We start from the raw sequence: 26,620 nt of genomic DNA on the forward strand, positions 1-26,620 counted from the left end.
ATAAAGTTTAAAAGTCCGAAAATATAAAAAGCCAAAAATACACTTTTTAATAATTACCTTTTTTTTTTTAATTTCGAATTTTTAATTTTTTATTTATTTTTTGAACAGTCAGGTTTTAATCTTTTGATTTTTTGCAGATTTTTGATTTGAAATATTTTTCCTTTTGATTTGAAAATTTTTTTTTTTTTTTTTTTTTTTTTTCTTTTTTTTTTTTTTTTGAATAGTCAGGTCTGCTCGAGGTCAGGAGACCGTAGACTGACTGACTACATTTGTTTATTTACTTCTACACTATTGTCAAAACTGTCACTGTTACCAAGCCTACTGGGTATAAAAAAAATTTGAACATTTGGGGAAAAAACCGCGTTTTTCAAGTATTCGGCAAATTTTTTCAGTATTTTTAAGACCCTATACTAAACTCGTTGCGGAGACAAATCCAACAAATCAAAAACCATGAAAATTGGTTCAGCCCAAATCAAGTTATAAGCAGTCTTCACTTTTACACAACTTTCTTTTATATATATAGATATAATATATAGATTTCTTCAGGTTAGTTCAATTTTCTTACAGCATATCTTCCGAACACACTTAACGAGCTAGTTCTATACTTATAAGTAGATTACATTATACTTCCCTTATAAATGCCTTTGTTGATACTTTAACATACAAGGTACCAGTAGTCCATTAAGATTTTAACTAATTTGGTATAAACTTCATGTCAAAATACAAAGTTAGATACATGAAGAATTTATATATTTTATAGGGTTTTTAGCAGTCGCTTATCTTTACCCCTATAATATGTACATACATCAATTTAAGTTCATCCACAGAATTCTTCATTTACTTAAAGCTCTCTACAGGGTAGTTAACAGTCGTTTACCTCTGCTCAGAGCACTTTAACGGTTTTTGGACACACTTTATGGCCACAGCAATGGCCCAAAAGGCCAAGCCGTTCTCTTCAATTAAAATAAATGAAATTGCGTACGGTCCCCACCCGCACATACCCGATTACCAAAAACAATAAATATAGAAGGAGTACAGGGCAGGAGCTTGTTGGCTCGTAAAAGCATTTAACACATTAAATGAGCGCCCGCTCATCGATGAATATCCAACCAGCCGGCATTTATTTATGAACAACAATAATAACTTTTCGAGCATTTAATTTAGCTGCAAAATGGCTAAATACAATGCGTCACGCCCAACTTTTTAGCGGTTTCTGTGACGCCCACACACACACACACACACACATACACATCCAGAGTGAGAAAATGTCAACCAAAAATTGTCAAATGCACAGTATTTTATGCGCCATACATTTATGTTGATGCGGTTGGAAAGTTTTTTAATTACATTTGCCGGCCCCTCCCCCCGCCTCCACAGGCTACAAGCTCTCATAGCGCATAAATATATATGCATGGTTATGTATATTATATTTTATGGTTTATGATTGTGTGTGGAAAAACTCATTTAATTTCGTAACAATTTGAAAATGATAACAAAAAACTAATTTCTTATCAGCATGCAAATATTTTGTAGTTCATATTCATGCAGAATAACCGAATGGGCTGTATCATAGACTGTCTTTAAAGCCAGCTATATTTTGCTGATATTTGCATTAAATTTGATTTCGCCTAGGCAACCCTAACCCACTTTCTATCAAAACGCCTGTCAATCAAGCATCCTTCCAGCCATCCATCTCTGAAAGCAAACTCTTTGCAGAACTTGGCTACTTATCATCTGTGGCATACAAAAACAAAAACTAATTGCTGAAAGGCTGTAGATTATGTAAAGCCTAGCTGAATGACAGCAATGTATCCTATCTCTAACCCTGAATCATAAAAATGTTTAGACAACACACACACACATAGTCAGAGAGCTCATCATTCATTTCAAGCAAGCAAACATGGCCAAATGAAGAAAGTGCCTGCTTAATGTTATCAGCCTTATGCGATCTAATGTGACCCAAATATATATGTGTATATAGTATATATTTTGTGTGTGGGTGGGTGGATGTGTGTATGTGAGGCATAAGTAGCTGCTGACCAAGGCAAACAAATTTAAAGCAATCTCATTGACGCTTTGGCAAGTAGGTCACATAATTAGCCTGGAAGCTGGCCAAGACACCAAGAGATATTTGTAGCTATAGAGCAAACGGGTCTATACATTTTAGAGATGCGAGAGAAAACACATAAATAAAATATAAAAGAATATATATAAATAAAGCTGAAAGGAAACTGTAGAGCTAAGCGTTGGGATAAATATCAGAGTGCATTAATGAGAAGAGGTTTATATTTAATAAATTAAGTATTTTACTCTAGCACACAAAGACAAAGATGTGATCTGAGGAGAAGGAAGTACATAGGCTCGAATATACTTCATCGGTTACATAAAAACCCGGTTTGACCACCTTGAATTTAATAAAAAGACTTTTAAATAAATGAAATTTCATATTAATTAAATTTCATTATCTTCATGAAATAATCAGGAAGCAAAAAACTATAAGAATTAACATAATTCTTGGAATTATATTGTTGACAAAATTAATTTTCAATAAGTACATAAAAGCTTATTCCACAACGAAATTAAAATCGAAAAATCAATGCAAAAATCATATAAAAGCGCAATGCAAAACAAAACCAGTTAACAGAAGGAATACAAAAGGCCAACGAAAATATTCTACAATATAAGTACTATCAATATATAGATAAATAATAAATATATACAAACATATAGACTATATATAAAAAACTCATTGAAAATGAAATTGCTAATAGTTTTAATGGGCTTTCTAACTATGGCCTTGGCAGCCGATGTGAGTAAATGATTATGATTTTATATTAAAAAATAAAAAATAATTAAAATATATAAAAGTACATTATTTGTTACATTGTATATGTATTATAATACATAATAATTAAATATAATATATATATCATATTAATAAATATTTTATTTTAGTATATTACAATAAGAATAATAACATATATTTCATATGAATATAACCTGTTAATCTTACCTTAGTTAACTGCTGAACAAAGGTCTACGATTCGTGCAAATGCCATGCAATGAACTCAGCAGGAGGGCAACACCAAGGAGCAAGCGATTGCGCTGCGCAATGGAAACTTCGAAGATGCCGACGATAAGGTCAAGTGCTATGCCAATTGCTTTTTGGAGAGGGCTGGCTTTATAGTCGAGGGTCAGATCAACGGAGATGCGGTGCTGCAGAAGCTGGCGCCCGCCGCCGGAGCGGATCAAGTGAAGGCCGCTCTGGCCACCTGTGCGTCGATCAAAGGTGCCAATAAGTGCGACACCGGCTTTCAGATCTATCGATGCTTCTATAGGAATCGGGCTTGGGCCTAGAGCTTAGCTAAGTAGTTTGAAATAAATCTTTAAGCATATTACTAAGCAACCTTTTCTATTAGTGTTAAGCTCAAGTATAAATTCATGTTTCTCTATAAAACAGTTTTTATTCGTTCGACCTACCTCACAAATTTACAGAAAAATTTTCCTCCCATTTTCTTTTAATTTTTGGCTATATAACTTTAGAACAGAATCCGAAAATAAAATAAAAAATAAAAAGTCTTCAAAATTACCGCTAAAATGTCGTTAAACAGGAATTCCATACAAATTAAACTGCTGAAAAGTTTGTTGAATTCCCGCAAAACAATTGCCAGCCGGACCATATTTGACATATCCAATTTGAGCGACTTTGAAAAGAAAGTACGACGTTCAAAGAGACCAGTTTTAGTAAATTTTTATGCCAGGTCAGTGCACTAACCGTAGACTAAACTATACCAGCTATCGATCAAGTGTTTTATCCGAATGCCGTTTAGTTGGTGTACGCCCTGTAAAGCTCTCATGCCCCGCCTCAAATGTATTATAAATGAGCAGAGAGGCAATATGGAGATGGCGCGCATTGATATCGATGAATTGACAGATCTGGCATTATCGTATAATGTGGGTACTGTGCCGTCGATACTGATTATGCACAAGGGCCAGGAGCTAAATCGCTTGGAGGGGCTGCAGCCATCAGAACAGATAAGAAATTGGTTAGCGACGGTTATCAAAGAGAGTGCGCCCGATTGCATATTTGTGAAAAAGTGATTTGTTTTTTATGTTAACGCATTCACAGACAATAACTATGAATAAACACGTTTTTAATTAATTTTTTAGGACTTTAACCAGCACCGTCTATTGTCTGCCGTCTACCGTCTACCGTTTGCCGTTTGCCGTCTGGCGATTTACCAGTGCAAATATCGGTGCCGGCAATTCAAAATGCAAACATAGTCTCGGCTCTACTCTGTTCGCCTGTTTCTCAAACAGTTTGTGAATCAGCGCCAGAGTTGGGTGAGCCAACAACAAATACAATGGGTAGCAGCTCGTGTATGCTCAATTGTTTGTTTATTTGCTAGCCAAAAACAACAAAGATACTGTGCAACTCTCTCCATCTCTCTCTGTTTGTATCTATATATCCATCTACAACTCTGTCCATCCATCTCTATTTGCTTTTGCTGGTTATGTCCTGGGCTTAGGGGACTACACTCTAATTGATTTTGGTAATGTTGCTTTTTAATGAAGTGTCAAATGCGTGTTACTTGGTTTGGGTTTGTGTTTCGCTTCGGAGCATAGCTTCAAGATGCATGTCATGCTACAGAACAATGGCTGATGAAGTATTAAGTCCTTGTACTCCCAAATGACTCCAATGAAACTACACTGAAAACGGTTTGTCGTAAACGGCAAGAGCTTAAATTAAATTGAAGAAATCTGAGCAGATAATTTAGCTAGTATATTATTTCTATAATATACAAATATTCTATTTTAATTTGTACTTGTATATGCATATATTTGATACACTTTGACATTAATTCTTATATAAATAGAATTTAGCTATATATATTTATATTATTTAAAAAAATAAATAAAATAAAATAAAATAAATAAATAAATAAATAAATAAATAAATAAAACGGAGTAAACTATGTCATATATAGCAAACGAAACAGAAACTAAATTTGCTTATCAAATTTTTCGTTTTTATTTATTTCACTCAACTAAACAGAAAAAAAAGCAAAAATATGTTCACTAAATATAAACATACGAGCAGTAAAATAAATTAAGAATAATCTTATCTCGTTAAAGCAGAAAGAGAGATAATTATAATTTATAAATAAAATGTGGCCAATAAAATGTGTATGCCTCGAAATACATTTCGTTGCACGCTCATTTCGTGTACTGCTCTGAGCTGCACATCTTCACATCGGCCCATTAGCTCAGCTGGTTAGAGCGTCGTGCTAATAACGCGAAGGTCGCGGGTTCGATCCCCCCATGGGCCATGACCAGATTTTTTTGTAAAATTTATTTTTAAGTGTTTTAAGCATAATACATATTTTCAATTATTTTATTTATTTTTTTTTTCACTTTTTTAATATCATTTAAAATTCGATTTGATTGAAATAAATAGAGGAATTCTTGTTATTTCTTTGAAAATTTATAATATATCTGATAAGTAAAATACAAAAAAAAATTAAAGGAAAAATTACTAATTAATTTTATATTTAATGAAGATAAAAAAATTAAATTATAAATAATAAAACAAAGTACCACAAGAATATTATACATTTTATAATTATAAACAAACAAACATTTAATTCATATATTAAACCAATGACATTTTGAAAGCATAATTCAACATTTCCGTTCAAGGTAACCAGCATATATGTAGGTTTATTAAACAAAGTCTGTAGCCTCTGCCCTTGCTTTTGAAAATAATTGTCTGACCACCGGCAGACAACAGTCTAGCATAGAGCCCGCATTCATAATATGACAGACTAATCCTTAACCCTTTTACCAAACGCAGGCACAGCCTGCCAAAATACATTACCATAACCATTCTGTTAGCTGATTGAAAAAAAGGGGTGGGGGGGGGGACGATGAGGCTGATGACGACAACGACGACGACGACACTTATGACCATGAACAAAATTGAAATTATAAAGCAAAAATGTGGAACAATTGACAAAATTGCAAAGAAGTGGAGTTGCTTTTGTGCGTGTGTGTTTGCCTGGAAGAGAAACTGTTTGAGCCGGGCCCACAAAATAGATGTGCCGCAATGTAATTGAGTATTTGTATTCAATTAAGACTTATTTCAATATTTGCATACGTCGAATGCAACAGCCCAGACAATCAACACAGACAACAACAACTCTGCCTCCGGTGTGCAGGAAGCAGTGTTGTTGCGCCAGTGTTGTGAGTGTTTGTCAGTGTTGTCCAGTGTTTGTTAACAGTTGCCGGACCAATGTAAATCCCCTCCATATGCTCGAACATAATTTGCTGAAACGAAACTTGAACAAACAGACGGGCTCTGGACAGCAGCAGCAGGAGCAGGGGCAGCAACAGGAGCAGCAGCAGCAGGAGTAGTTGTAGCAGTAGCAGCTGCAATAGAGTCCAAATCTCTGGATTTTGCAGGGGGAATTTAACGCCACAAGGGATTTTAGGAGAGGGCAACGAGGGCGGATTGTACATCATGTGTGCAAACTGTCTGAATTTGACAGCCCGCATAAAGCGCTGGGCAGACAACGCCGCTGCCACTGCCGCCACCTAGGTAAACATGTAAAGGAGTTAAGCAGATAGACGCAGGAGGACAGAGCAGGAGTCATAAATGCAATGACTGGACCTTTCACTGAGTGTGTGCGAGTGTGCACGTCGCACAAAATGCAACAAATATTAATTAGACTCATTCACGAAAGTGAAATGAGTATATTGGTTTTGTGCAATGTCCGTCTTGCTGTCCGTCCGTCTGTCCGTCTGTCCGTCTGTCCGTCTGTCCGTCTGTCCGTATGAACGCAATCTATTTCGGCGCTATTGAAGCTAGAGACTTGAAATTTGGAACACATACTCGTGTATATCTCCGATTTATAAAGTGTTAAAATTTTCCCGATCCGCCCACTAGGGGCGTGGCAAATCGGAAAATGCGTTTTCCGATATACCAGAAATCATGTTTGTTGAAGAGCTAGAAAGCTGAAATTTGGTATGTAGGTCCGCGCCAACCACCCAAGATCACAAGCTATGGCGGATATATCTCCGCCCATTAGGGGCGTGGCAAATCGGACAAAACTGTATCTCCTAAAGTTATAAACCTAGAATGCTGAAATTTTGCACGTAAGCTAATGTTTTAATTCTATGAAGATGGGTGAAAAAATTATATATCTACGTCCCTTAGGGGCGTGGCAAATCGGACCTGAAGATATAGTGATTTTTCGAATTCTGCTATATTTTAGGCACTATTGATGCTAGAGATCTCAAATTTGGTATATATACGCGGGTTGATCACCCAAGTCCAACGAGCTATGGTAGATATATGTCCGCCCATAGGGGGCGTGGCAAACCGCAAAAGTTTATATCTCCTACAATTTAAGAGCTAGAAGCTTCAAATTTGGATAGTTAAGTTACTGGTAGCCTCCTCTATCGATGCCCCAAAAATAATTTTTAAGCCTCTTTAGGGGCGTGGCATATCGAAAAATACCCTGTAATTTTCACATTTTTTTAGCGTAAGAATTCAAATTTTGCATTTAGGTAACCGGTTACTCGTTCTAAGAACTGGCTAAAATTGAGGAGTTGACGGCCACTAGGGGCGTGGCAATCGGCATTTACAGTGCCCGTATCGCGACATTTATATGCGTCAGCCATCTATTTATGCATTTGTACATATAAATAAGCTTAATAGATATTCATAATACAAAAGGAAACATTTTTATGAATTTAAAAAAATTTAAAAGAAGCTAAAATAACAAAAATTTGCAATTTACAAAAAAGTGTTTTCCGCGGGATTTGAACTCGCACCCAACCCAAACAGCATGTTTGTCAAAATAGCTAAAATAATGATCGTCGGCGCTTCAGCCTACAGCACCACCGCGTCGTTTCGATCAATAGAAGTTAAAACGAAATCACATTATTGTTATGACGCCACATAGCAAAGAAAAGCCAGAGTGGTGGCTGGAAATTCAAAAACAATGCAAAGACAAATCAATCGCAACGAGATTCTTAGAATATGCTAGAGTACGCATTTATGTGTGCATACATACACACATACAAATGAGCGCGTGTATAAGGCTGGAATGCTTGATGCTATGCGTGCAGACTTACATATATACATATGTATGTATTTGCATATATGTATTTGAGGGCTATTTAAGAAGAAACAAATTTAAACTTATAAAATTATTCGACTAAGAAAATGAAAAGTATTAAGTGCCATTCAGTCAAGCTCGCACCTTCCCAATAAAATATCTATTTTATAAAAAACGAAAAATGTATGAAAAAAAAAAAACATAGTAGAGGTTCGAACCTCCCTACTCTAACGTTACTTGCGTCGCCCTTAGCACCCGCGCCATTGCTTTGCTCGAGCACTCAGCTGCTAAAATAGAATAGCTTAATAAGAGAGCGTCATCAGACAAAACTACAGTAACGGCTAGAAAGTCCAGAAATCAATCGAAATTCTAAGAATGTGAGAAAAGGCGCGCTTCTGTCTGTACGCATAGAATAGACGATGAGTGTGTGCACATGTATAGTAAAATCGCGCTGATCTGCTGCTAGCTTGAAGCCGGTATCCAATATATGGATATAAATACATGTATATTATTAAAAGTCAAAATTGTATAAATTATATACATATGCATGTAATTTGAATGCAATTATGCAATGATCATAGCAATAGCTATCGATGATTTTCCCATTTTAAATGGGATCATGCCCTGTTTTTTGTTGCGCACTAGACTTGAAAATTGCACTATATACTCTGGTTGACAGCGTTTGGGCTGTGAATGAGTCTTCTGCAATCGGTATCGCCCGACTGCAACGTTCTTACTTGTTTTTATTATGCAAACATTGCTTTAATTACATTATTTTTGCGTATGGTCCAGCAGACAAACCAACTTGACATATAGCCACGTGTGTGTGTGCTGGTGTGTGTATGTGTGTGTTCATGTGTGTGGTTAACTACCTCCAACCACAAGCAACGCTCTGTCCCTAGCTCATTCCCTCTCTCTCTCTATCGGTCTCTTTTGCTCTTTCTCTCTCTCTCTCTCTTTGTATGATCAATCACTGGAAAATTGGATTTTCATATGGGCCCGAGTCCGTGTCTGTCTGTGTGTGTGTGTGGCGTTTATGCAATTTCCCGTGGCCGTGGCCATAGCCTTGTGGCTGCAAAAATCAATCGGTTGCCAATGTTGAAACAAACAAGCGCTTACAGCCTCCGCCTCCGCCCCATCCAGTGCCACGCCCACCCACATCTGCACCTGACCGTTTGACAAGCACAAACACAAACTTAATCAGCAACCATGAATTGGTCAATAATTTTTAAATACAAATCAAGTGTTAACTGCGCCGCTTTATGCCCCAGCATCACATCAAAAGCCAATTTTCAGCATTTGTGAGCGAGGGCGAGGGCAAGGGAGAGGATGAGGACGAGGACGGACGAAAGAACGAGGGAGTGAAGGGCTGCTGCAAAGCTGTTTGCGCAACGATTTAAAATTTCATCGAAAAATGATGTATGAGGCCAGGCACTTGACGATGGGCTTATGAGTCTTCGCTTTGAATTTGAATTGATTGCACATTGATTACCAGGAGGCTGGCGCTTGTTACAAATATCCGATGGTAGATATAGCGTGATGTATTAAGATTAAGGCTAAAAAGTTGAGGAAGTGAGTGGAAATCCGCTATTAAATTTATGCATTTATTATATATATTTATATAATGTGCAAATTTGTGCGATATTTGAAATTGAAGTTTTATATACTAAGATTTAGGTGAAAAGCTGAGGAAGTGCAAATATTTATATAATAATTATATATACTATTTCATTTGAAATTAAATTCTTGTAAAATATTTAAATGAGTAGAAATCATTAAAGACCTACAAAAATATATTTATAGTAGAAAACTGTTAGATTTACAATTATACTGACGAATAATGGCATTGAAGAGAAATTTAATTTGAAGACTATTTTGAATTGCATGAATAACGAAACATATCAAAGTTTGAAAATATTAAAATTAATAAATTAAAATTAATATTATTTAACTATTATTAATTTTCTGTATTTTATAGCACATTTAATATAATCAATATAAGTCAATAAATAAATGTTATTGAGAATTTAAAGTTTAATACTACATTCAAATTTTAAACATTTTAATATTAATTTATTGAGCAGATTTTTGATCGCTAGATCTCGATCAACCAAAGAAATACTTTTCTATAGTTATAATATAGGTACTCCCTAGATTATTCGAAATATATTTTTCCAATAGTATTGCAATCACTCTCCGATGTTATCTCTTTAACACGTTCCTGCTTTATAGCCATATTGACTGTCACTCATTTGTCTTCTAGCAAAACTTTGAATCTCTAAAACCGCAAATTTCTCGTAATGCAGCACACACACACATGCACACAGCTACACTCAACCCATACACACACATCGTGGGATTTTGACACTCAAACAGATAGATGTATTCAGCCGGAACCCTTTTTGCCGGCTCAAACCATTTGGCAATCAATATAAACAGACATGGAGCTCTACATATGGAGATATTGTAGAGTTTTTTTTTTTTCTCGGCAATTTTTTTTTTCTTTTTGGCTGCTGGGCAGGCAGATCCATCGCATCGTCCGGCTTTGGCCATGGAAAATTCTGCTGCCTGGCGGAAATTCGATTTATTTTCATCAATATTCAATGTCAATGCAACATCTTGGTGGCCGAAACCAGAAACGTACATCAGGCATGTCGAGGCCAACGGGATTGCAGCAGCAACAGTGCCTGAGGGAAATGGGGGGTGGGGGGTGGATGCGAGCGAGGAGTTACTGTGCGAGTCGTAAAGGGGTGCCATGGAAATGGACTTTGTGGCTTGAACTTTTTGGGGTTTTCCTATTAAAATTTGATGCGCACGTTGTCTCTTGTCTCATGTCTCTTGCTGCAGGCAGGCACCGCAGCATCCCCTCCCAGCAGGTGGCATGCCGCAGCTTTGGAGTTCCATTCACACACACACACACATATATATATATATATACGAGTACAAGCATCCACACTCACACACTTGACGCTTTACCATTGCATATTTAAACAAATTTATTTGCAATTTAGTGTTTGCGGTCTCTGAACATTTTCCCATTTGAAATGGGCATTGGGCGTGTCCGTCGTGTGTGTGCACTGCAGTAACGGTACTGCTGCCTTTTAAGTGGCGCGCGAAAATTAATTAAAATGTGGAATTTATTGACAAAATATGTCAATTTGATTTCGCATACCCCCTCATGGAGAACAACAACTGGGTAGCAAATAATCATATTTACGCTGCAGTTGAGCCATAGTTATTACAGAAAATTTGAATGCAAATATAGCAAAATATGACTTTATTTGCAAATTACTTTGATTTGCATTGAATCGAAAAACATGATTTCTGCAATATAATTACAGGCCCGCATTCATTCATATAATTTGATCAATATTTTCGACACTCAAAACTCACTAAACAAGCAGTTGCTACTGCGAGTCAGGGCAACAAAAAATTTGTTACGAAAATTTTAATTTTTTAACGATTTACTAAGTTGTAACTAGTAAAACTCTTTTCATATTTAAGTTTAATATATCATTTGGTCAATCCAGCTAGTATATGCTAGCTATTTTTAGCATATTTAAAGTCACCTGAAATTCAACTTGCTGACTTGGGCTACCGTTGCAAGCAGAGCAAACAGAAACGTAAAAGAATCAACAGGAAATTGCACGCGACACACGGACACGCGGTTATTAAAGTCATATTTGTGCTAAAGGCGAAAATTGTCGACACAGTAGTAGCAGCAGCAGTAAGAACAAGAAGGTTGGAGAGGGGCATAGTTGAGAGTGTAAGCAGCGTCCGCATGCAACGTTGCGATAAGAGTCGTCAACGCTTGTGTGTGGCCACAGCTAAGTAAATACGTAATCCACGTGAATCCGTGGTCCAGCGACGACTCAAAGAATGAGCACAGCAGCGATGCGCATGTGTGCGAGAGAGACCAAAATACTATACAATATCCACAATAGCTGTTCTGTGTTGAGCAGCTGCAGTCTTTTATTGCACATTAGCAGAAACCCAGACAACAAGCAGAGTGGCGCAGTGGAAGCGTGCTGGGCCCATAACCCAGAGGTCCGAGGATCGAAACCTTGCTCTGCTAGAATATAGTTGGTTGGAAAATGGGTTTCCAATTTTTTTTTTTTTTATTAGTTCTACATAAAAAATTGTATACAAACCTGGAGAGAACGCTATAAATTCTTGGAATAATTTGATAACTTTTATAATTGAAAAATGAAATCAAAAAAAATATATATATTAATTAATATACAAAAAAGTTACTTCCCATACCGGGAATCGAACCCGGGCCTTCTGGGTGAAAGCCAGATATCCTAGCCACTAGACCATATGGGACCGGTGGTTGTGTTGTCAAATAACATATTTGAGTATTAACAAATGCTTGTGAGTCACAATTTTGAAGGCCATAACTAAAACCAATCGAAATTCATTTACATATTGTATCACATGAAATAATATACATTTGTAGCATATGTGCACACATACATGCATGTGAATACATATTTAAATTAATAATCTAAACTTAAAAAAAATAAAAAATTCATCGCCATTGCTTCCCATACCGGGAATTGAACCCGGGCCTTCCGGGTGAGAGCCGGATATCCTAACCACTAGACAATATGGGATGTGCTTGTCGACGTGCCAAATTTGTTATATAGTATAATAAGCATAAACTTTGGCAACTACTCTGCTTGGATGGTTAATGCAATTCAGGCATTTTGTTTCATTGTTAAGCCCATGGCGATTGAAAATCACAATTTTAAATTATACACAGTAACTAGAGTTTCTCGAGGTTAAATATAAAAGAAATTTTCTAATTATAATATATTAAATAAGTATACATATTTGTTTTTGTATATATATACACATGTTTTTCTTTCTATGTTTTTTGGAATTCATATAATATTTAAAAAAAATTACTTGACATCAGCAAAGTTTTGCTGTTTGATTTAATAATACATGAAAAATATGCTGTGTTAGTAAATATATATTGAGAATTTGGATGCCGTGAAGTCACATCCCATATTGTCTAGTGGTTAGGATATCCGGCTCTCACCCGGAAGGCCCGGGTTCAATTCCCGGTATGGGAAGATTGCTTAAAGCGCAGGTTTTTTTTTTTTTTAATTATTATTATTTTTTTTTTGCTTTTTATTATAGTAATTTATTAGAGTAATTTAGTTTATTTCTGTTGTATAAAAGAATTATTATTACTTTTGCTATTGCTATGGCCACTCAGTTTTGAATGAAATTAGTTGTTTTAATTTTAATTGATAATATTCTTGTTTTGGAAATTCCATTATATTTGAAATATTGAATGATGGTAATGGAATAATGAAAGTAAAGTTAACATTGTAACTAAACTATCAAGTTATATACTGTAACTATAATGAAAACTGAAGCAAATCTAAAGTTGTGTTCTTGGAAATATAAATATAACAAAACCGGCAATGGTTACTCTTGTATAAGTATCCCATATGGTCTAGTGGCTAGGATATCTGGCTTTCACCCAGAAGGCCCGGGTTCGATTCCCGGTATGGGAAGCAATTTTTTTGTTTTTCTTTTGTTAATAATAATATATAATCATATTCATCCATTAAATACAGAAAACATCTTTAAAGGGTCTGCAAAAATACTTGATCATATGTAGAACTGGTATATTTAGCTATTTCAAAATAAATTTGGTGATGTCATGGAAACAACGATCAAAACGTGTTTCGTTTCTTTTTTTTTACCGTTTGTGCCTTAGAATTCTCAATGTGTTTTGACAACTGGCTATTAGACTGCTTGTACGTTGCGACGAAACGATTGTCATTAGTAGAGGTAGACTGACGTTCTACCCAAATACTAAAAGGCCAGTTGATGATACAAAATTATGATTCTTTGTGATTATAATTTAATACCACGACTCTGACGGGGTTGCTCCTGCCTAGAGTTGTCGGTCGTACTGATGGTCTTCAACTAATGACAATTTCTCTTCTAAAAATATACTAAAAACGAAAGTGACGGTTTCTCTTATAAATTTGTATTTATGAAGAGAAGATGTGTCAGGGGGGTGTAAAGCGCGTTATTCTTATGTTTTTCATTGCGGCGTACGAGTATTGTATAGTGCTGCAAAATAATCGATATTCCGTAATATCGATATTCACGATATTTTCAGAGAAAAAGATCGATAAAAACGATATATCGAACACTTCTTTTAAATGTTAATTTTCTTGCTTAGAATCTATTATAATATTTATATTAATTATGACTTCTTAATGGATAAAATGGCAACCATTTCAAGATTAAAATAAAAGCAACAGCATCAAAACAAAAACAAATTTATTCAACCGAACAAAGTCGTATAACAAATTATTTTTCATTAACTTAAACCTAAAACAGCAATTCATTAAAGCTCAAATTCACTATGCTCCTTAAAATTATATTATAATAATAACAAAAACAATTGCCTCCATGGCAGTTTGAAAAAAAAAGAAATTAAGACAAAACCCATTGGTTTTTATTTAAAAAAGTTAGTTTGTTGACTGTTTCCGGTTTTAATGACGCCCTTCTGGAATTAGCAATCATTCCAGCTTTGCTAAACATCCTCTCGCTCTCAGCGGATGTTGCCGGGATACAGAGGTATTTTTTTGTAATTTTTTTAAATGCAACGTCGTTGTTGGCGTTCTGAAAAAATTATATCGTTACCGAAAATTTATATTTATTAATATAGTCAAATATATTTGCGCAATAACTACCTTCCAATACATTAGGGGATCCTGATTTTCGTCAAGATTACGATTTGTATAATAATTCCGGATGTGAACTATGGAGTCAGCTCTGTCGTTTTGAATTTTTTGCTCTATATTTCTTTTTACTCTTTTAAAAAATGGTTGGCTGGGTTCGGTTGCCTCATTCGGTTTTGGAGAGATCTCTCTTGGCAGCTGCAAATCTTTATTTAAAAGTGTTAGCTCATTTTCCAACAATTTCATAGCCTCTTTCGTGTGGAATGGTGACGAAAATCCTTCTCTTTTGAACCTTGGATCCAGCAGTGTTCCCAATCTCGTTGGTGTGCGGTACTCATAGTCCAGGAGCCTTGCGTTTATTTTCTCCACGAAAAGATCACGCATTTGTAGACCTTCCTGCGTTAGAAGCGTGTTTTTGAAAGATTCCATTTTATCCAAGAGTTCGCAGACCAGAGGAATTATTATGGACGCCGTCACTGTATTTGAGGAGCATGATTTTTTTGTGGCAACATCAAATGGTTGCAAAAGATGAACGAGATCCTGCATAACATCTATCTCCTCTGCAGTCAGGGGTGGCGGTGCCTTAACCGTGTTTAAAAGAACTTTAGCAAGGGCATCCTTGGTGGCCAATACTCTCTCCACCATAGCAAAAGTGCTATTCCACCTGGTGGGCACTTCTTGTTTAAGGCTGTACACCTTGGCCTCTGGCAATTGCGCTTCCCTGTACTTAGCATAAGTTATATTGCTCTGTTTGACAAAAGTAACAATTTTTTTGCATTTGGCGACTATTACGTGAACATTATCTAATTTAAGACATTCTTTTACTATTAGATTAAGCGTGTGCGCGAAGCACGGCAAATTTCTCTTTGCGATAATTTTACACATCTTGATCATAGTCGCATCATTGTCAGTGACAACTGCCGCCACTTTATGGAGTAGGTTCCATTCATTTAAAATGCTTGTCAGCGAATCTGCAATATTCTCTGCAGTGTGATTCTTCTGTTCATTAAGTGTGTTCGTCGACAGCACTGCGGAACGCAATATGAACTCTTTATCAATAAAATGGCAAGTTACGGTTATGTAAGACATATTTGCCAAAGACGTCCACAAGTCGGTAGTAATGGCCAAATTTTCGATGGATTCAAGAATATCAAACAATGCGGTCTTCATAGACATATATCTTGTCTCCATTTGAACATGTTTTAAAGTACTCCTACACGGCAATTCGTAATGTGGATCAAGCACTTGGCAAAATTTTTTAAATGAAGACTCATCCACTAGACTAAAGGGCTGCATACTTGCGGCCACAAATTCAGCTAATGCGTCGTCTATTTTTTTTTTCCTTTGGGACGTTGCCTCATATTTTTTATTTACGAAGTGCAAAATGCTACCGGACTTGGGTACCAATTCACTCTCTTGCAGCGATGGATGCATGCGTGTTAAGTGATTTTTAAGGTTTGTGGTATTTCCACTTGTTTTGCAGACCTTAAAGCACTTTCTGCACACCGCACAACCATCCTTTCCTCTGTCAAAATATTTCCACACTTCGGATTTTTTTGGGGTTCCCACGGTCTTATTTTCTTCATCGGAGTCGACCCCCGCCGCGCCTAAAACACACAAGCTATGATTTCAAGCTTTTCCAATAGGATATATCAATGGTACTTACGTTTTCTTCCCAAAAACTGATCCATTTTTGTTCTTTCTATTGCAATTAAATTAAATCAATCAATTTTGTATACAATTTAGCAAAATTAAATAAATGCGCTTCTTTCACATATAAAACCAACGCCAAGAATAACCATTTTTTCGATATATCGATACTAAGAAAACCATATCGATCTTTTGCCAAAATTCGAAAATATCGATTATAACGATTTCGATCCGATATTTTTGCAGCACTAGTATTGTATTATGTGCTTGATTTTGCTCTATTTTTTGTTGTCAATTATACAAATATTTCCATTTAATTCATATAAACTCTGTTAAGATTTGTATGGAAAAGCATGTTTGACACAGGTGCGAATCGCGGATATTTCGTCCGTCTGTCAAGTTCTACTTCTGCTGTTTATCCGGCATCTCCAGTTTTTAATCTGGCGTGTGGCCGTGGCAACGGAGCCATCAGAACTGTTGCCTCATCTCTCTCTCTCGGTTGCTCTGTCTCTTCAATCATGTTGTCTATAGTAGTGTGGGTTTTGGCCAGTGCTGCCAACTTTTTACCAGAAAAAAAAGCTGTTTCTGGATGGAAGCAAGGGGAAAAAAAGCTGAAAATTTTCGCAAAAAAGCGTTAAAAAAAGCGGCTTTTATGGTTTGATTATTTTATTACATTTTTTGATTATTTTATTTTGAAATTTATAAGATTTTTAGAATGTTATCTAGTTCTTCGCGACTAGCATCGGTTTCGGAATCGTATGACAGGTTAGTACCTATCATGCGCAGATAATTCGGAGGGACTTTATAGTCATAGCAGCATTTGCCTAGTCTTTGCAAACCATATCTGTGTGTTATATTAAATAAAAAAGTAATATATTAATCATAATCATCTATTCACTCTCAAAAAATATTACCTTATGCTAAGAATACTGTTTATCGTGCTTAGGCTCATTGAATTCCTTAACTTGGACTTTACCAAGTTAAGCTGGCTAAATAGGCGTTCAACATCCGCGTTGGACCATGGCAAAGACAACATTTGCAGGGCAACAGCTGCCAAGTCAAGGAATCTGCGGTTGCCACCAGAATCCTTGTACTGAGAGACCTCATTCCAAAATTTTGTGCTGTCATTGACGTTTTCCCACTTAATAAGATTTATATCATTGTACTGACGCTCAATGTCTGCTATTTTGTCTACTTGGAGGTGTTCTAAAAGTTCTGTAATTCCTTTTTTTTTAGTTGACAGAATTTGGTCAACGGAAAAAACGTTAATGTTTTTCAAAATTCGAAAATTGTCGGGGAGCCTGAAAATAAAATCAAAATTATTTAAAGGTCGGTAGAAGAATCTGACAAATTGGTTACCTCTGCTTTAGCTGCTTGATAAGTTCAATTACAAAATAAGAGCAGCGAGCACGAATTTCTTTTTCAAGGCCTGCATCGATATTCAAGGATTTGATTTTCTTTTCAAAGTCATATCGGATTGCGTGATACATATCGGATTTTGCGTGTTCTTCAAAGCTGTCAGTTTCCAAAACATCAATTTCCTTGTTAGGTGGAATAATTAAATTTTGCAGCGACTTAATTGCAAACATTAAATCGTTTAGCAATTCTGTGGCATTTGCTTTATTGCTTTGAAAGCACTTATTAACTTTCTGCATGTCCGACAGAATTGGGTTTAAAAAAATTAAATATAATTGATTTATTTGGTCATTATACAATTCATAAAGAATTTGTGATTTAAAGCATTTTTCTTTTGTCGCTGCCAATTGAAAATGCAATTTAAGTTCGTCCCATTGCGCCAAAATGCATGAGACAGCCAACTCAATGGATAGCCACCGGGTGTCGCTCACTTTAGGTATTTTCAATGGAGCCTTGGAAAATATAAAAAAAAATTGAACGTTCAAATAAAAATAAACTGAAACGTTTGAGAAAACACTCTGTTGACAACAACGAAACGAGACACAAAAAACAAAAATATTGAAAAATAAAAAAGTACAATAACGATGTTAATAATCGAAATTCAAACCGGCACATTAAAAATAAAATACTCACATTTAAGTAGATAAGTTAAACACAAATTCAAGGACATATAACAGAGATATGAGCAAATTTTCACACAAACCTTATCATCATTAATACATTTATAAATTTTATTATACTCCAATTGCCGAATTGAACTTTTGCAAAACCAATTATAGGTTTCATAAATTAGAAACTCCAATTTCTCAGGCAAATGTTTTCTACAGACTTGGCTAACGGCAAGTTGCACAGAATGACAAACACATTTCACCAAAATTAGCTGTGGAGCCTCCTTCTTCAATTCTGTGTAGACACTCTTGTTTGTGCCAACCATAACAGAAGCGTTATCTGTTCCAATACCAATTAGATTTTTTATATCTAATTTATGTAACAATAACACATTTTTTACACTATCAACAATGCAAGTAGCGTTACCAATTTCTAGTTTTACTAGACTTAAAAATGTGGAGACGAATTCACCTCGCGGTAAGGAAAAATACTTAATTACCAAACCTAAATAAATATTGCACATACATGCAATATATTAAATTAAATATATTAAAATAACAAAAACAATTATTAAGATAAATACCTAAAACTTTTGTAACGCTAATGTCCGTTGATTCATCAAGTAAAAGGCTGAACTTAGAATCGCCTATATCGCTACGCAAGTCTTCGTCAAAATGTCGCGCCAAAACATTTTTTATGATGCCGGTGCATTTTGTGCGGTGGAGCTTAATTCGCCCGGCCGTTGCACTATCAAAATGACTGGAGCATAGATTGCCCAAATGATCTATTTGTGCCATAGCTGTGTGCTGTGCAACAAATAGACATAATGCTGCTTCCTGCTCCAAAGTTTTTGTAGGCAAGCTACTAAAATCAATTTTATTTTTTTGTTGGAAGCCACCCAACGCACTTGTGTGTTTTTTTGTACTTGCATGAGCACGAAGATCACTCAGCTTTGCAGTTATTGTGGTTTTACAATAACTGCAATAGACCCTTGTGTCGTCCGTGTCATCCCTGCGAAGCCACGCTTTAAATTCTTCGCTCTTTATCCAAGCATCTCGGTATTTTTGTTTGTATTCTTTTGGCATTTTGAATTTTGTCTCTGAAAAATCACACTTACTTTGAACACACTTTGCGTAAAGTAGTGGTGGTGATATTGTCGAATATCGATATAAACGTATGACAAAGATGCCACTCTTTTACATTTGGTATATTTCTATCAAAACTGGTAAATTTCAAAAATTGATCGCAAATGGTAGATTTTGATACCAAACTTTTTTTTTACAAGTGGCAACCTTGTTTTCATAAAATTGGTGGCAGTATTAAAAAAAAGCCGAAAAAAAGCGAAATTCATTTCTAAAAAAGCCGGAATTCCCGCTTCCCGCAATTCACAAATTTTTCCCGCAATTGGTCTTCGGAAAAAGCCAGATTTGACGGGGAAAAAGCTAAATTGGCAGCAGTGGTTTTGGCGTGTGTTCCTTCATTTTTTTTCTTTGGGCGAAAATTTACATAAAAATCGCATTACACTTAACATCCACTTTGCTAAACGAAGCGCATGAAAGCGGGCACCACGTGGTTCGAGTTTCGAGTTTGGTTTTTGGGCTTTTTATACCCCTGAACCCATTGAAAATGGGAAATCAGGGTATAATGGTTTTGGTTGAAATGTATGTAACAGGCAGAAGGAGGCGTGGCAGACCCCACAAAGTATATATATTCTTGATCAGGGTGACGAGCTGAGTTGATTTGGCCCTGTCCGTCTGTCTGTCTGTCTGTCCGTCCGTCTGTCCGTATGTTTGAACGCGTCGATTTCCGAAGATATAAGAGCTAGAGACTTTTAAAATGACCGTATATACAGCGCGGACGTCGAGTTTGCTTTTAAAATTCGATAAATCATCCCGTTATGTTTTTATCGAGTAAAAACATTCAAGTTCAAATCAGATGCCACTATAGCTAATTGTGAATGATTTTTCTTTTTTTAAATTTCTCAAATATTCAATATAATATGTAGATCATATGCTGAAAGTTTCATTAAATTTTATTTTAATTGTTTCAAAATATTTTTATATTTTATTAAATGAGTTTGGTATTTTATTTATATTTTTATACCCTGAACCCATTGAAAATGGGAAATCAGGATATAATGGTTTTGTTGAAATGTATGTAACAGGCAGAAGGAAGCGTGGCAGACCCCACAAAGTATATATATTCTTGATCAGGGCGACGAGCTGAGTCGATTTGGCCCTGTCCGTCTGTCTGTCTGTCCGTCTGTCCGTCCGTCCGTCTGTCCGTCTGTCCGTCTGTCCGTATGTTTGAACGCGTCGATTTCCGAAGATATAAGAGCTAGAGACTTGAATTTTTTTTTTAAATGACCGTATATACAGCGCGGACGTCGAGTTTGCTTTTAAAATTAGATAAATCATTCCGTTATGTTTTTATCGAGTAAAAACATTCAAGTTCAAATCAGATTCCTCTATAGCTAATTGTGAATGATTTTTCTTTTTTTAAAATTTCTCAAATATTCAATATAATATGTAGATCATATGCTGAAAGTTTCATTAAATTCCGTTCAGTCAAAAATTAATAAAAAATAATCAAATATTTGGCCAATTAACAAACGCACGTGCAGCAGCTACAACAAAAACATCACATCAGCTGTTAGTTTCGTTTAGTTTTGGTAGATGGCGCAGCAGCAGTGAATCTATTTGAGTTTTGCCAGCGCCACCAGCAGGAGTGGGGTGGCCTAGTGTGTTAGCTGCATGACGCTCGATCAAGAAGTCGCGGTTCGAATCCCGATCGGTGCAACACTGATGCTAATTTTTTTTAATTGTTTCAAAATATTTTTATATTTTCATAAATGCGTTTTCTATTTAATTTATATTTTTAAATACACCGAAATTGAAATTTTAACTATACTTTATGTGCGTTTTTAATAGTTTGGTTATTCTAGCAGATTCTTAGAACCACATCAGCAGCTAGTATCGTTTAGTTTTGGTAGATGGCGCTGCAGCAGTGAATCTATTTGAGTTTTGCCAGCGCCACTAGCAGGAGTGAGGTGGCCTAGTGTGTTAGCTGCATGACGCTCGATCGAGGAGTCGCGGTTCGAATCCCGGTCGATGCAACTGATGTTAGTTTTTTTTAATTGTTTCAAAATATTTTTATATTTTATTAAATGAGTTTGGTATTTTATTTATATTTTTAAATACATCGAAATTGAAATTTCAGCCATACTAAATGAGCATTTTTATTTGTTGGGTTCAGGGTAGTATCTAGTCGAGCACTCTCGACTAGAATTTTCTTACTTGTTAAATATATCGAAATTGAAATTTCAGCCTTACTAAATGGGCCTTTTTATTTGTTGGGTTCAGGGTAGTATCTAGTCGAGCATCTCGACTAGAGTTTTCTCTTGTTATTTTCGGCTTTTTGGGTGATTTTATTTTTGTTCGCATTGGGCGACTGCGCTTTTGTAAGCTGACAACGCGGGTGAACCAATGTTCTATATGGCTGTTTTTGTTTGTATGTGTAGTGAGTGTCCCTTGGTCAGCGACGCAAAGCGGTTTCAAGTGCATGGCGAGCCTACGAAAATTAAATTAAAAAGCGCATCCAAATCCACCAAATGGAAGGGGTTTTGTTTTTCTTAAAAAAAAAAAAAAAAAAAAAAAAAACATAAAAACAATGTACTCCCAAAACGAATTGAAATTTATAGGTAACGATCTCTTGTAAGCATTGACATTGTATAAATCAAGCAACGGCTGGAAGGTTTATATATGGGATCGATTGATTATTGAATGCGTAATCTTGCTTATTATTATTATTGTATTATATACAATATCATCAATTATAATACCAAAGTATTGAAGAGTCTGAATAGAGTTTGGGAATCGTATCATAGTATCTTGAACATAATTAAAAGCAGATGACATTAAGGTGGGTTCTTGTAGTATGAAATGTTACTTAATTCAGGAACCTTAATTGATTGTGATTTTGATTAGGTTATTTTGCTAGTGTTCATGAATCAAAAAATCTAATGAAATTTTTTAAATGTAGGCAAAGAAAGCAGAAGGATGAAAAATAGAAGCTTTTTAATTTACGTTTAAACGTTTAAATCAGTTTTGTGGTAAGATCAGCTTTTATTCAATTTACACTGAATTTTAATTTTTGTATTAAATTGAAATTTATTTGTTAAAATAATCTTAGCAATTTGGTAACTTTCGTGCGTGTGTTTTATTTTTTTTTATTTTTTTTTTTTTTTATTTTTTTTTTTTATTTTTTTTTTTTTTATTTTTTTTTTTATTTTTTTTTTTTTATTTTTTTTTTTTTTATTTTATTTTTTTTTTTACAACATCATTGAGTTGTCTAAAATGAGCCCTGAAATTGGGTATCGCTTGACCTACGAACTCTGGCCGTGTTGTTTTTGACTCACGGCACACGTTAAGTGTTTGGACCATTAAACATTTATGGGGCACAGTTAAAGCGACACACGCTAAAAATGAAAATGAAAAAAAAAAAAAAAAAAAAAAAAAAAAAATTGCCAGCTGTTTGTTACGCGTTTGGTTATTAAATATATTGGGTAGTCTAAAAAGTCTTTTCGTATTTGTAGTGAAACTTCAAATCATATTTTTTAATATTTATAATAAACTTTATTAAATCAAATATGCACCATTTTGGTCGGCCACCTTTTGCCATTTTTCCACTAGAGACATAATTCCATTCGTGTAAAACATTCGTGGTTTCTCTTTGAAAAACTGCTCCAAGTAATTTTCACAGGCTTCTCTTGAAGCCAACTTTACTCCATTAAGGGAGTTCTGCATTGACCGAAATAAATGGTATTCCGAAGGTGCAAGGTCAGGGCTATATGGTGGATACATCAAAACTTCCCAGCCAAGCTCTCTCAGTTTTTGCCAGGTCATCAAAGATGTGTACGGTCAGGCGTTGTCCTGATGGAATACGATGCCCTTTCTTTTGATCAGTTCTGGCCGTTTTTTTTCGATTGCTTGCTTCAATCTCACCAGTTGTTCACAGTAAAGTGTCGAATCAATTGTTTGACCAGGCTGAAGCAGCTCATAGTGGATTATTCCTTTCCAATCCCACCAAACACACAGCATTACCTTTCGAGCCGTCAATCCTGGCTTTGCGACCATTTGTTGAGCTTCACCACTCTTGCACCATGATCTTTTTCGCACATTATTGTCGTATTTGATCCATTTTTCGTCTCCTGTTACCATTCTCTTCAGAAATGGTTCGATTTCATTTCGTTTCAGCAAAGAATCGCAAATGTTAATTCTGTCCAATAAATTTTTCACAGACAATTCATGTGGTATCCATACATCGAGCTTTTTTTTGTAGCCAGCCTTTTCTAAATGGTTCAGAACCGTTTGATGATGAATGTTTAGTTCATTTGCGATGTCATGGCTGCTTATGTGACGGTCTTGGTCAATCCTTTCCATAATTTCATCGACTTTTTCAAAGATTGGTCGACCAGAGCGAGGTGCATCTTTCACATCGAAATTTCCTGAACGGAAGCGTGCGAACCATTGTTGTGCTACACGAACTGATAGAGCATCGTCACCGTAAACATCACAAATTTCATTAGTGGCTTGCGTGGCATTCTTCCCTTTTTTATACAAAAATTTCAAAATATAGCGAATTTCTTCTTTATTTTCACTCATTTTTGAACAGCTGTAACTTTTTTCAAATTCTTTGAATTACATTTTTTTTTTTTTGGCAATCGAAGCTTAAAGTGCTACCAATCGAACACCATAATGTGCACATCATGTGATTTGTAGCACTGGAGATATATGACGCCAACGACATCTATTGGCAAAATACGAAAAAACTTTTTAGACTACCCAATGTAATGTAAGCCGATTTGTTGACCAGCGCCATAAAATGAATGAAGTTGTAGTTGCACAAAATTTAAATATTTAATGCTGATGAGGAGCGAGCCAACAAGCATAGGGTAGGGGGGCAGGGGTAGCCCATCTGTTGTTCCCAAATGTGCAGCGAAGCTTGTCTAAAAACAAAAGTCAACGCACAAATTAGTCGAGCTGCCAGGATCCGAGCCAAGAAGGAGCCGTGCTAGCTGCATTGCCGACCCCACGGAGGGGGGCAATACTCGTAATATATATTTAAATGCAACTGATTAATCATGAATAAAGTTGTTGTGTGTTCACAGTTGTTGCCGCTCACGTGACTGAAAACAATTTGACTTCAAACACATTAACAGTTACGGTCGATGTTGAAAAAAAAAAAAAAAAAAAAAAAAAATAGAGAAAGGAAAAAATTGTAAACTTGCACGCAGAGAGAGTGAGAGAGAGAGGGTGGGGTAGTGGCAGAGAGGGCGATGGGTTTGTCACCAACATTCGAGGAACAGCTACTAACTTGGCTAACTAAAAGTTTTCATGCATTGCCGTTGACAGTGCAATAAACATGCCAAAACAACAACTGCAGCAGCAGCAATAACAACAACAACAACAACAACTTATGAAAACAATAGCGTCAACTGACCCGCCCATATGAACGCCCCTAAACACGCCCACTCGCCTCTGCTTTAACTTCTTCTTCAAAGGGTGGCAGTCAGAAAGAAAAAAAAAACAGCTTGAATTAGACACGTAGCCAGTAAAATATTTAGTTGGATCGAATGTTGTGTATGGATGCATTCGAGACTTAGCCGGGGGCTGCACTACTGAAATAGTTGGCAGCTCTTTTCCAGGAATTTTCAAGAATTTTATTCTATTTACTACTAGGGGCTGTGGAGGAGGAGCGCAGGCAGTATGTGGACTGATTTATGAACTTTGCATGTGAAACTTGCAGACATTCCTTAGATAACCAACTGTTGTTTTCCAAATATATGTATATATATAAATAAAGATATTCATCATCTGGACCGTCGGCGAACCAATTTAAATATTGCATAAAGGCTTAGAATTGGGCTTCAATAAATAATACCTACATTCTATCCGACTAATTAGTTAAGTTGAGCAAAATGCAGTGATGCAAACTGCAATAAATAGTGTATTAATTAAAAAAAAATTCATTTTAATTCATAGTAGAAAAATTTAGCGTAAGTTAATTGTGAATTCTAAATTTACTGTATTATTAGAAAGAATTTTTACCTAAATAAATTTGGTTTAATCCAAAAGTTCTTTAAATTTGATTTTATTCTATATATTTATTAATTTGCGATAATATTAATGGTAATCAATAGATTGATAATTGTGCTATATTTTATATCTTAACTGATTTTTAAACCGATATTGCGCTTTAAAAAATGTATATCAATAATGTACTGAATTATTTTATTTGAAAAATAAAAATTATAATTGAAATTAATTTGTAAAGTACTATTTCGTTTTTCATATTATTAATATTTATCAATCGGGCTGAACAGTATTCAATTTATTTAAAATATATGCATTATAAAATCCAATTCATATGCATATAAATGCAGGCACACACATGTGCATAGTAGAAGTGCAATTTTATTAGTCAAATATATATTTGGTTCCGCCCAGCACTCAGTTCCCTTTGTGCTCCAAAAAATGTTGACTTGCAATGATAAATATTCATTACATGTGTGCAAATTCGTGTTCAAAGGCAAACAATTTTAATTTTTATTCTTTGGCAAAACTGAAAAATAGGGTGACTAATGGCCTTTTGCTCAAGAGCTGGCAGTTCGAAGAGGGTTGACTGCACATACATGTGTAGTATGCGTATCTAGGGGGAGCTATATGCATGACATTCATTGTGTTTAATGAACATCCATTACTCCCAGCGTTATGCGTTGTCATAAATAATCGCAAAACGTGCAGCGTAGCGAAAACCATAAAAAATTTGCCAATATTGCTAAAAATAGTCCGCAACAGATGGCAACAATTGGACACGAGCGAATGGTTCGCAGCCAGTCTATTTATAGATTCTCGCTGTGCTACGCATCAAATGAACAGAATGTGCTAGGCAACATAGCGAGCACAGCGTTGAGTATAAATAAAAGTTTTCGCCGGTGGTGTTCAACAATCCTCGATAGTATAGTGGTTAGTATCCCCGCCTGTCACGCGGGAGACCGGGGTTCAATTCCCCGTCGGGGAGAGATTGTGGAATTTTTTTAAAATT

The 26,620-nt window shown here is 35.6% G+C and overlaps 3 protein-coding genes, 7 non-coding genes and 1 pseudogene across 11 annotated transcripts; 7 read left to right on the forward strand and 4 right to left on the reverse strand.

Moving 5' to 3' along the window:
- Nucleotides 1-518: 518 nt before the first annotated feature.
- LOC108615022 (general odorant-binding protein 56d-like) lies at nucleotides 519-3,577 on the forward strand (annotated as a pseudogene). Its single transcript, XR_016270161.1, has 2 exons — nucleotides 519-2,809; nucleotides 3,019-3,577. The product of XR_016270161.1 is annotated as a general odorant-binding protein 56d-like (transcript).
- On the forward strand, nucleotides 3,453-4,162 carry LOC108617644 (uncharacterized). The gene is made up of 2 exons (XM_018013485.2): nucleotides 3,453-3,761; nucleotides 3,831-4,162. The coding sequence occupies exons 1-2, from the start codon at nucleotides 3,598-3,600 to the stop codon at nucleotides 4,099-4,101; spliced, it is 435 nt and encodes a 144-aa protein (XP_017868974.1). The 5' UTR covers nucleotides 3,453-3,597; the 3' UTR covers nucleotides 4,102-4,162.
- Nucleotides 4,163-5,256: 1,094 nt separating this feature from the next.
- On the forward strand, nucleotides 5,257-5,330 carry TRNAI-AAU (transfer RNA isoleucine (anticodon AAU)). Its single transcript has one exon. It is a non-coding gene; the product is annotated as a tRNA-Ile (tRNA).
- A 6,796-nt stretch (nucleotides 5,331-12,126) lies between these two features.
- Nucleotides 12,127-12,198, forward strand: TRNAM-CAU (transfer RNA methionine (anticodon CAU)). Its single transcript has one exon. It is a non-coding gene; the product is annotated as a tRNA-Met (tRNA).
- Nucleotides 12,199-12,377: 179 nt separating this feature from the next.
- TRNAE-UUC (transfer RNA glutamic acid (anticodon UUC)) lies at nucleotides 12,378-12,449 on the reverse strand. The gene has a single exon. It is a non-coding gene; the product is annotated as a tRNA-Glu (tRNA).
- Nucleotides 12,450-12,667: 218 nt separating this feature from the next.
- TRNAE-CUC (transfer RNA glutamic acid (anticodon CUC)) lies at nucleotides 12,668-12,739 on the reverse strand. The gene has a single exon. It is a non-coding gene; the product is annotated as a tRNA-Glu (tRNA).
- A 393-nt stretch (nucleotides 12,740-13,132) lies between these two features.
- Nucleotides 13,133-13,204, forward strand: TRNAE-CUC (transfer RNA glutamic acid (anticodon CUC)). Its single transcript has one exon. It is a non-coding gene; the product is annotated as a tRNA-Glu (tRNA).
- Nucleotides 13,205-13,582: 378 nt separating this feature from the next.
- TRNAE-UUC (transfer RNA glutamic acid (anticodon UUC)) lies at nucleotides 13,583-13,654 on the forward strand. The gene has a single exon. It is a non-coding gene; the product is annotated as a tRNA-Glu (tRNA).
- Nucleotides 13,655-14,422: 768 nt separating this feature from the next.
- On the reverse strand, nucleotides 14,423-17,020 carry LOC149268767 (E3 SUMO-protein ligase ZBED1-like). The gene is made up of 3 exons (XM_089470248.1): nucleotides 16,506-17,020; nucleotides 14,852-16,446; nucleotides 14,423-14,780 (listed from the first exon to the last, which is right to left on the reverse strand). Exons 1-3 carry the CDS (start codon nucleotides 16,528-16,530, stop codon nucleotides 14,592-14,594), a joined length of 1,809 nt encoding a protein of 602 aa, XP_089326374.1. The 5' UTR covers nucleotides 16,531-17,020; the 3' UTR covers nucleotides 14,423-14,591.
- Nucleotides 17,021-17,111: 91 nt separating this feature from the next.
- LOC149268768 (uncharacterized) lies at nucleotides 17,112-17,979 on the reverse strand. Its single transcript, XM_089470041.1, has 3 exons — nucleotides 17,849-17,979; nucleotides 17,404-17,790; nucleotides 17,112-17,333 (listed from the first exon to the last, which is right to left on the reverse strand). The coding sequence occupies exons 1-3, from the start codon at nucleotides 17,977-17,979 to the stop codon at nucleotides 17,189-17,191; spliced, it is 663 nt and encodes a 220-aa protein (XP_089326167.1). The 3' UTR covers nucleotides 17,112-17,188.
- Nucleotides 17,980-26,524: 8,545 nt separating this feature from the next.
- TRNAD-GUC (transfer RNA aspartic acid (anticodon GUC)) lies at nucleotides 26,525-26,596 on the forward strand. The gene has a single exon. It is a non-coding gene; the product is annotated as a tRNA-Asp (tRNA).
- Nucleotides 26,597-26,620: the final 24 nt, after the last annotated feature.

The sequence above is a fragment of the Drosophila arizonae genome, chromosome 5 (genome assembly GCF_054131065.1).
Source record: "Drosophila arizonae isolate 15081-1271.41 chromosome 5, UAZ_ARI_1.0, whole genome shotgun sequence".
NCBI classification, from domain to species: Eukaryota; Metazoa; Arthropoda; class Insecta; order Diptera; family Drosophilidae; genus Drosophila; species Drosophila arizonae.